The 11,409-nt window shown below is 45.7% G+C and overlaps 1 protein-coding gene across 1 annotated transcript in view; it reads left to right on the top strand.

Annotated features, from left to right (window-relative positions):
* Nucleotides 1-1,453: 1,453 nt before the first annotated feature.
* The window catches only part of LOC308284264 (kelch domain-containing protein 3-like), a gene marked incomplete at both ends in the record, with an annotated part of 16,487 nt that continues 6,531 nt past the window's right edge, over nt 1,454-11,409 (top strand). Inside the window, one exon of the mRNA XM_080724834.1 lies at nt 1,454-2,666. Coding sequence (XP_080580960.1) covers nt 1,454-2,666 — 1,213 coding nt within the window. The remainder of the gene's footprint in view (nt 2,667-11,409) is intronic.

Raw genomic sequence — 11,409 nt, 5'->3', positions numbered from 1 at the left:
AGTAGTTTGTGCACCATTTGGCCTCTAGTAACAGACAGTAGTTTGTGTACCATTTGGCCTCTAGTAACAGACAGTAGTTTGTGTACCATTTGGCCTCTAGTAACAGACAGTAGTTTGTGTACCATTTGGCCTCTAGTAACAGACAGTAGTTTGTGTACCATTTGGCCTCTAGTAACAGACAGTAGTTTGTGCACCATTTGGCCTCTAGTAACAGACAGTAGTTTCCATAAAGCTTATTCGAAAACAGGAAGTGAATTGTCAGAAATTCGAAAAAAGAAAAGGCGAATTTAGCCTGTTTCCATCCACTGATGAAATGTGATTCTTGGGAGACCTGCTGTAAATGACTTCCCGCGGGCCTGCACAGCCACACAGTGCACAGAGCTGGGATCGGGCTGATTTTTTCAGACCGAACCCGAGACGTGACCGAATCAACGTCTTTTTTTCCCCCGCAAGTTTCTGCGTCTGAGAGTTGGCCGATCTGCAAGCTCACAATGCGTTGCGGATGCGAGGTGCTGTGAGCTTGTAGATCGGCCACTTTTGGCACGCAACATGGTGTGGCGACGAAGAGTTAGCCAGGATTTACTTGGGTGATGATGGACGAGGCTTGCACACAACCGCCGTAAAATAAACATCCAATGCAAGGTACAGTAGTTGGGAACACAGCGCCAACAAGTTAGTAGACTTCTAAAGTAATAAATAAAATCAACCAACGAACTCGTTTCCTACAGAGGATCGCCCCAATGGTCAATTTCAACACACTGATGACTATGTTTCCATTTGCCTTTTGTGCATTTAGTTTTTCTGATAAAGCCTCAAAATCCACCTCCTCCATGCGCATAACTGTTTTTGCGAATAATTAAAGTTTATTTGAATTTTGAAGTGTTTCCATCAAAAGAGTTATGCGCAAAAGCCTTAATGCACAAAAAAACAGCTTAGTGGAAACGCCACTAAGTGACTGATGGCAGGATCTTCCTAAATATATATTCTTAGTGGTGCTAACCGCTCCTTGAGTGGTGCTAACCGCTCCTACATCTGGCTTTGTGTGTATGTCCGTCCGTCCGTATGTCTGTCACGCAAAGCTAGGCACTGGCCAAGCTTTGTTTTTTTCTCTGCCTTTATCCATAGTGTACAGTGTAGATGGACAGTAAACAGGGAGAGAGAGATGTGGAGAGGCCTGCAGAAAAGATCGTCGGGGAGGGAATAGGACTCAAACCCGCAGTGAACTGTGAGGCTACAGTACTTTACAGCTGGCTTAGCGGTCCGGGTCGATCTTGCAAAAACAAATATCCACCGTCTTTGGCCAGACTTTGTGTGACGTGTGTTCCACTGACTCTATATAAGTGCTAGTGTTCTGTGGTTGTGCAGATTCATGTATGAACTATGAAGAGAGTAGCATTATGTCACGCAGCAGGAGTACAGCTTCTTATCGTTGAAACCATTCCTGTGGTCAGAGATGTTGCGTTGGGTGGTCCATCTTAAAGGAGGTCCGAGGAGACACAGCCATGCAGCCGTGGTCCTGGGACAGCAGGAGCTCTACTCCTTCGGGAGGATCTGTTTCAACAAGGACTACTGCAACTGTCACCAACCGTTTGACGTGAGTGTCTTCAACACTGTGTCTTTACGCTGGACCCAGCTGCCCCCGGTGACACCTGAACGAGGAGAATGTCTCCTGGAGGCTCCCTACGTGTGCTGGTTCCACACGGCCGTGCTGATAGAAGAGACGGTCTACATCTGGAGGGGGAAGCCTCACTGCAACGTGCTCTACGCCTTCCACGTGGGCGGCCACCGATGGTTCAGACACGGTGTCTCGGGGACCGTCCCGGAGGCGCGGGAGGGCCACTCGGCCTGCGTCCTGGGGAAGGTCATGTACGTCCATGGAGGATACGAGGCGCTGTCCGGACACACCAACGGCGTGTACAAGCTGGACACCAGCACCATGCTGTGGACTCTGATCAGCACCAGAGGCACCCCACCACCAGCCTCCTCCTGCCACTCTGCCACCGTCATCGGCACCAAGATGTTTGTGTTCGGGGGCTGGGGGGGCTACCGGGGCCACCGCGTCTACAACAACATCCGAGTGTTCGACGCGGAGACCAACAGCTGGCTGAGCGCGCCGCTCGCCCGGCCTCTTCCCGAGGGACGCTGGGGTCATTCGGCCTTCAGCTACAACGGAGAGCTGTACGTGTTGGGCGGTCAGAACAGCTGCGCGTCGCCGTGCTTCAGTGACCTGTGGACATTCAACCCGGAGACCCTCTCCTGGAAGGGGGTGGAGCCCCGGGGCAAATGCCCGCGCTGGATCGCCGAGATGTGCTGCTGCATCGTGGGGGATCGCGTCGTCCTCTTCGGCGGCAAGACGGCCAACCTGCTGGACCCGTACTCTGTGGACGACCTGTACGTCCTGGACCTGAGTCCTAGTCTGAAGACCCTGTGCAAGCTGGCCGTCCTGCAGTACGCTCTGCAGCCACACGGACTCCCGCACAACGTCCTCTGGGAACTGGCAGCCATGACGCCCGACCACCACCAGGGGGAAGCGATGGCTGCGGAGGCGGCAGGCCTGCAGTCACAGCAGCAGAAGCAGCATCAAGGCCCTGTGGCATCCATGACCGCAGGTCAAGGGAGTGTTAGACCTACCAAGACTGTCTCTAACTTCATCGCCAGTGTGCTTTGTACCTTTCTAAGCTCTGTGACAAGAGTTCTCCTTTCTAAAGAGGCTCGGGTTCGTATGTATTACTAGTTGACCAGGCCTGCAGCATAGTGAGCCATTTGGTGTCTAGACGAGTCCATTTCTGTTTCACTCAGCGCCCCCTTGCTGCAAGAAGGACTTCGGACACGGAGTGCTGGCTATTCTTCCATTATTGTGATTCTTCTTGAGTGTTTCTTCTCTAAACACAAGCAACACCAGGGAGCTGGTGCTATGAACGGGGAAATCTCACTTTTGGTAACGCCCATCATTTTGACCGGAGGGTTAGCGACTCACTCCACGGAGGTTAAGGTTAGGGTGAGGGTTAGAGTCGGGTGTCGAAAAGATGAGATGTAGTAACAGCGACACGCTCCCCTATGAACACCTTGAACTATTGATATTTGGTTGCCTAAAACTATGGATAAAGGATATACTTTTTTTGGCCTGGTATCAGATTTATTTTAACTTGAGATGTTTTGATACCTTGAGAATCAAGGCCGCTTCTTTTGAACCAAAGTTGTCTGTTGCCTTTTAACTATTGGGTAGCCTATTGCTTTTGCCTTGAACTATGGATGTTGATCCGTTATTGCAGATATGTTTTTTTATTTCATTTTCTGCGTTGAACTCTATTGGTGACGTGTTTCTGTTTCCATTGAACTACGGGTACTTCCTTTGCCTTGTGGGCTTGCAGATCAGATATCTTGTTACTTTTACGTCACATTCTCATATGAAGAAGTGTTGCATCCTCACCCATCCCTAAAGGTTCCCGATCTCACGTCTAGAGATCGCCTTTTATAAACACCCATATGTAGCCTTACTGTATATATGCCTTGACATTATGATGTCACCCTTTGCCCATTTCTGATTGGCCATGGGCATACACTGCCTGTGGCCCGTGATTGGCTACGGGTTTAAACACAGACACACAGATAGACAGACACACATACAGTATTATAGATCTAATTTACAAATCCACTTTATGCCCATATGGAGATCCCTGTGATGCCAGGGGAAGCAAATCCCTTTTATGCCCATATATGGAGATCCCTGAGATGTCATCAATATCTAGCCCATATCTGTGAATATATATCTATGGGTACCAGAGCTCTCCATATATGGGTAACTGGTCCGATATACATCACTGGCCAGATGGCCAAGACATCCCAAGGGAAAGCATTAGCTGAAAATAGCCGATTTGCAAGCTCTCAATATGTCGCATCGCATTGTGAGCTGTCCACAGTTTGGACCCTACAGCGTCCAAACACTGTAGCGTCCAAAGGGTTACAGGGAGGTAGAAGCTGTGATATCTACAGTACATCGGTGGCTGCCATTTAAAGACAAAAAGAAATCACACTTAGTGTGAAGTGAGCGGTGCTGGTCAATCACAGCGCACAGGACATTATTTAACGCCTTCTTCCCACCAGTTTGGAACCGTACAAAGCCAGATGTTGGAGCTTAGCTTCTGTTCCAAGAGCACGGCTAAAAAACAAACAAAAAAAAACATTAATCTTAAATGAATTAATCTTAAACTAAATCCTGTAATGAACCCAGGGAGGCAAGGATCAGGGAGATGTGGTGAATGTACCACCACATGTACTGTCATGAGGCGAGCGGCAGAGTTCTGGACCAACTGTAGGCGTGACAGGCAGCTTAAGGCTTTGCTAACGGCAACATAAAGTGCATTAGCATGAATCAAAACAACATCCCGCTTCCAGCAGTGGAAGCTTGTGATTGGCTGAACCGGAGGTAGGTACTAGGGAGCGCTCCGTTGTGTTCGCCTGGACCGCGCGGAGGTGCCGAGAACTCACTGGTGTATAGGAGGTTATAGGTAATATAATAGGCCTATATGCAATGTTTCATAACATATAACATAATAAATAATCATAACACATTATAAACATTATATATTTATAAGGTCAAGTATTCTACTTAGTATTTGGGACTTGCAAGAACCATTATCATAGTTATAATAGACCTACATTTACAGGGGGACTGCCCCATAGGTCGAACTCCCGTTGGGTCGAACAGCGTCGGCAGGTTAGATAATCACCCGTGAGCATCGGAAGGTTAGATAATCACCCGCGTCACGGTTACTGAGGTTAGGTTTAGGTTTAGGTTTAGGGTTAGGGTAAGAGTTAGGCATAGTTTTACCGAGGTTAGGATTAGGGTTTGGGTTAGAGTTTGGTGGTCGATCCAAAGGGTGTTCGACCTAATGACATGTTACCTATTTACAGTAGTTTAGGCATTTTGGTTTGATAAGGTTGTGGGCAGAACAATTTGTCCTTGTTATTTGACTATTAGTGATTATAATTAATAGCTCATGTCATGATTGTTGTCATAGCTAGATCAGATTGTGTTTATAATATAACGCCGGCGCGCCTCCTCCATCTCCACCGAAAACAAGCGCTCCGCCCTTTTTCCATGCATTGTTGGAACCGGGATGCTGTTTTGATACACGCAGTGCATTACAGTAGTCGAGATCCGGTTGAGATAAAAGATACCATGATGGTCAGGTGGTAGCATGGCTGTCTTGGAATACGAAGCGGCTACAATAATAACTTAAATTTAAAGAAAATTTTACCTACAGAGTGGAGCGTTGTCCAGGGTGTTTCAGGGAAGACTGGGACAGCGTTCCTGTGAGCTGATCTTTGTGAGCCAGAAGAAGGCATCACAGCCTGCGCTCCAGCGCTCACTAATCGGTGCTTCCCCTTTTTTACTTGGCGCCAACAGCCGCTCAGCCACAAGTAATTAAAATAATTAACATCAAGTTACCCGGTGTTTCCTCCATCGCTGACACCTGAGATACATGGGCCACTGGGCCAGGCTGTGGTCAGACACACAATGGAGAGACAGACGGATCACCTTACCACCTCGTTTTTCTGCTATACCACCAAAATGTGGAAAGCCTTACCGAAGGCCATAAAGGAGTGTGGATCACTAGAATCCTTTAAAATTGCCCTGAAAAACCACTTACAGGCAGCAGCCGTTCGCAACTGGTAAAAAAAAAAACTAACCTAGCCCAACCCTACCCTCCCCTGCCCCTTCTTTGTATATACTGTTTGTTTAGACTTACTGTTTTCTTTTTTTGTTTTTCTTTACATATCTACTGCATAGTACTGTGTTCTATTTGTCTGTCATTCAATGTTATATGAGATACTCCAATGGTTTCCAGTGGAAATAAGCTTAGTCTTTTCATGGATCTCCTTTTAGTAGACCTTGTACCAGTGAACTGCACTGTCATGAAACTGTACCTTTTCCTATGCAAACTTCTAATAAAGTCTTCAATCAATCAATCAATCAAACCAGGTAAACTAGTATGTATGGATGTTCTCTGTTTTAAAACCTTCTCACATCAAGGACCTTCAAGTCCTGATGTTTGAAATGTAGCCTTGGGAAACCCAGGCTTCTCATTGGCCTTCGGCTCAAAAAGAAAAGCCTGCAGGGTAACATGTTGCTAGGCCAATCAGAGGCAGGTGGGGGCGGGTCTTTACGTACGCAGCCTGTAAGAACAGCTGAGCCGCCCGACATCAGGAACTGAATGGAAACATGCCAATAAAGCTCTGTTGAATTGAATTGATTGAAGTCCCGGAAAAGACGCGCTGTGATTGGCCAGTAGTCACTTGACTGGCAGCGTTCCCTTGGTTTTTCCAGGAAGTCCGGACTACAATTGTTGCACGTCGCTCCAATGAACTGCAGAGGAGAACGAGGCATCTATCTTTTTATATCTTTTTATATCTGTAGCTCCAAATGTTGTGATGTCGGGGCATACGGTAGGATCTCCCGGTTGAATTCAGCCGGGAGATTAGAGCAGAACAAATCCAGTGTCTCTACTGGCAGGCTGGATGAAACCTAGTCCTGATGGATGGACAGGAGGCCAGGAGGCACAAGGGAAATGTAGTCCTAACTGATGAAATGTAGTCCTGATGGATGAAACATAGTCCTGATGGACGGACAGGAGGCCAGTAGACACAAGGGAAATGTAGTCCTCCTGATGAATGAAACGTAGTCCTGATGGAGAGACGGCTGATGAGACGAAAGGGAAATGTATTCCTGATGGATGGATTGACCTGAGGTAATTACATCTGTCTGTCTGTCTGTCTGACTGACTGACAGCAGTTGTTTAACTCAGATAACCCTTCATGAGGTAAACCAGGCAGGTCCACTCATTTGCTCCTCAACACCAGATCTACATAAGTACAATGTTTGACTCCAGAATAGATGCGTTATAGAGTTTAGATTGAAAGCAGAATATAGACATTTAAGGCCCATTCCCACTGGTCCAGATAACATATAAAAAAATCTCTTTCTCCAGATATTTTTCCATTCAAAGTGGATGGTAGATACAGATAAAAAGAATATCTACCACAGATATTTGCCACAGATACTTTTATCTGTGGTAGATATTTTTTTTAATCTGTATCTACCATCCACTTTGAATGGAAAAATATCTGGAGAAAGAGATTTTTTTTATCTGTTATCTGGCCCAGTGGGAATGGGCCTTTAGAGTTGTGGTTTAAAGCTATGGACACTGTCCTCAGCATTAGTCCAATGCCATTTTGATTATACCTGCCTATCGTGGTATAGTGGCATATCCAAAAAACTAAAAGACAAATTACAGACAGCCCAAAAACTAATAAGAGTAGTTCTCTACCTGTCCCCAAGGACCCACATTGGTCCTAACCATTTTAAAGAGCTACATTGGCTCCCTGTTGAGGGAAGGATACAACAAATTCGACTCACTATGGTCTATAAAGTTTTAAAAGAGCAATGCCCAAATTATTTTAAAAAATACTTCCAGAATGTCAGAGAGACACACAGTTTTTACACAAGAGCTAGTATAGCTGACCTCAAAACACCTGAACTGACAAGCAAGGTAGGCAGATCATCGTTTCAATACACAGGTGTGGAGGAATGGAACAAAATCCCAAATAAAATAAAATTTGCCCAGTCCTTAAATGTCTTTAAAAAAGATGTGAAAAAGTGGCTGATACGCAAACTAGAATAGGGTGGGTCTAACATGACCTTGTTGGTATGGTTTTTGTTTGGTGTAAAATGCAATGTTTTATTATTTATTTATTTATTTATTTTGTTTGTTTCCTGTAATGTCTTATGTTGTTTTTATTGAATGTTTTAGTATAGGGATTTTTAGAATGACATATTAGCCAGTTACTATGAATTGTTGTTTTTGGATACGCAACGGAATTAAGTCCTTGGACTTTTTGTGCTGTCCAGATAATTCTGTGTGAATTTATCAAATAAAATCAATCAATCAATCAATATGAAACGTACAGTAGATTCAAACCATGTCAGGAGAAAGGATAAGGCCTTTGATCTCTTTCAAATAGGAAAACAAGACAACTAGAAAGGTATTACGTAAATTAATAGTTAGATATAGTCCGATCAGAAAGGGACAGATGTCCACTGAACTCATTCAGACTTTTGGGGTTACGGCAAGGTGAAGTGAAAACAGCTTTACTCTGTGTGAAATGAAAGGTTGACAGAACACATTAGGACTAGAACAACACAGTGACATGAAAAGGTTTGAGAACCACTGCTCCACAGTGGTCCTTTCATAGCAGATCTACAAGCTCACAAAATCTGCTATTTTCACAATATTCAGTCAAACTAAATAATGCCTCAACTCCTACTATTGAGGCATTACAATTGCTTGTCAAACTGTGGTCCGCAGTTCAAATCAGATTATTTTGGGGGTCCGCAGTTCAAATCAGATTATTTTGGGGGTCCGCAGTTCAAATCAGATTATTTTGGGGGTCCGCAGTTCAAATCAGATTATTTTGGGGGTCCGCAGTTCAAATCAGATTATTTTGGGGGTCCGCAGTTCAAATCAGATTATTTTGGGGGTCCCAGCCTGAATGTAACGTTCATTTCTCACCTCTTGAAAGTCTCTGGTTTTGTAGATCTCCTGTGCTGCGTGTCAGTTCATCTAGGGCTTGTAGATCTGCTCTGAGCAGACAGCTTGTAGATCAGCTCTATGCAGACAGCTTGTAGATCAGCTCTATGCAGACAGCTTGTAGATCAGTTCTGTACAGACAGCTTGTAGATCAGCTCTGAGCAGACAGCTTGTAGATCAGTTCTGTACAGACAGCTTGTAGATCAGTTCTGTGCAGACAGCTTGTAGATCAGCTCTGTGCAGACAGCTTGTAGATCAGCTCTGTACAGACAGCTTGTAGATCAGTTCTGTGCAGACAGCTTGTAGATCAGCTCTGTACAGACAGCTTGTAGATCAGCTCTGAGCAGACAGCTTGTAGATCAGTTCTGTGCAGACAGCTTGTAGATCAGCTCTGAGCAGACAGCTTGTAGATCAGTTCTGTACAGACAGCTTGTAGATCAGTTCTGTGCAGACAGCTTGTAGATCAGTTCTGTACAGACAGCTTGTAGATCAGCTCTGAGCAGACAGCTTGTAGATCAGTTCTGTACAGACAGCTTGTAGATCAGTTCTGTGCAGAGTCTGCAGACAGCTTGTAGATCAGTTCTGTGCAGACAGCTTGTAGATCAGCTCTGTGCAGACAGCTTGTAGATCAGTTCTGTGCAGACAGCTTGTAGATCAGCTCTGTGCAGACAGCTTGTAGATCAGTTCTGTGCAGACAGCTTGTAGATCAGCTCTGTGCAGACAGCTTGTAGATCAGTTCTGTGCAGACAGCTTGTAGATCAGCTCTATGCAGACAGCTTGTAGATCAGTTCTGTGCAGACAGCTTGTAGATCAGCTCTATGCAGACAGTGTCCAGGTTAACGTCCCAACAGAAGCAGCAACAACAGGTCATGCATCACATCCTCAGTAATGCCAGGTGGATGCCACCATGCCATGCCAGGCCCTGCCAGGCCAGGCCTGCTGCTGATGGGCTAAAAACACAACAACCCATTGAGAAGAAATGATGACACGTCGGTGAGACGGTGGCTGGCCTGGTTGCCATGGCGACCAAGGAAGGGCAGAACACGCAAGGCTGTAGTGAAATTTTTAATGTGGGGAGAATTCTTTGGTTACAAACTAAGACTGCTGCACTCCACTCTCTGGTTACTGTGTGTGTGTGTGTGTGTGTGTGTGTGTGTGTGTGTGTGTGTGTGTGTGTGTGTGTGTGTGTGTGTGTGTGTGTGTGACACCGGATCCATGACTAGGATGGTGCAAGGAAGAGGGAGACAGACAGACAGACTCTATGCTCTTGCGTCCATGCCTTTGCCCCTTATCCATAAACCTTTTTGCCATAAAATGTTTGAATATTTCAAATATCTGCTCTACGTGCAAACACCTTCCTGCTGTGTTGGTTTGCACATTGTTGTAAACCAGTGTTTCTCAACCACTGTGCCTGGGGACCTTTGGTGTGCCCCTGACAAGGGTCAAGTGTGCCCCTTGAAACTGCTTGAAAGCCAGTATTGTATTTATCATTTTAAAAATGATTTAAACTAGTGAAAACAGCCGATCTACAAGCAGACGTGCGAGGCGTTGTCTGCTTGTAGATCTGCTGTTGGTGGCACTCCCATTCTGTCAGTTTCTTTGATTAGCAAGTAGCAACAGGTTAGCCAGCCTCATAACAACACCACTAAGGGTTGCTTAACAACGACGTCATCTGCTTTGCTACTATTGTGATTGATCAGGCGGTGAACCAATCGCAGAAGACTGCCTCTTTGGCAACGCCCATCCCAGAAACGGCTGTAGTAGGAATCACAGATATAAAAATCTGCCTCATTCGACTCTGCAGTTCATTGGAGCGACTTGCATCAATTGTAGTCCGGACTTCCGGGAAAAAACAAGGGAAAGCTTTTCTGTGACTTCCAAGGACTCCAATGACTACAATTCATTTCAACAGAGCCAGTTCCCATGTTGCAGCTGTTCTTACAGGCTGCGTACGTAAAGACCCGCCCCCACCTGCCTCTGATTGGCCTAGCAACTTCCCTATGTGTGACGCACGTGGAAGCAATGCACACGGATTCCCTTATTGGTCCCTCGATGCATATGAACCAGAGCAATAGGAGGCGTCTACCTTTCTGGCTTTCAGACTGAATAATGGAGTGAAACAACATGAACATTCAGGCTGAGTGTCAGGCTAGACATGGTACTGATCACTGGGAATCCTTTTATTTGTTATTTTTGTTTCATTTATTTCTATTTATTTTCACACTCTAGCTGCCATGAAGCTTCTGCCTCTGACATGAATCTAACAGGCAGCAGAACCTGGCTTTATTCAAACTAGTCCTTACCCGTTCAAAGATATGAGCTCCGAAATGATGTGCAGTCTGTGGGTTATGGGGTGTGCACTGTGCACACAGTATATGAGGGATGGAAAGTAACTTTCTGGTGCTTGCATGATAATATGTAGGAGCATCAATGTAAGAAATACCCGTTTCGTTTAAAGGCTACAGAGATACTGTGTACCGATCTACATGACAACATCTGAAAGAGGGCGAGCCAACAATAATCCTGAAATACACCCGTCTCACGCATGTCACACGCACTTATGCACTTACGCACATGCACACACGCACGCACGCACGCACACATGCATGCACAGGCAGACAGACATGTACGCCTACATAACATTTACATGAGCGCCTGCGTGTACGCATTCACGAAAATGGATGAGGCTAGTTAACAAAACACACACACACACACACACACACACACACACACACACACACACACACACACTCACACACACACACACACACACACACACACACACACACACCCCATCTGTCTTGTTAAAACGGTATTA

The sequence above is a fragment of the Nannobrachium achirus genome (assembly GCF_963921795.1).
Source record: "Nannobrachium achirus genome assembly, chromosome: 4".
NCBI lineage: Eukaryota > Metazoa > Chordata > Actinopteri > Myctophiformes > Myctophidae > Nannobrachium > Nannobrachium achirus.
The sequence above is the reverse complement of the archived record's forward strand: the minus strand, read 5'-3'. Positions and strand labels throughout refer to the sequence as shown.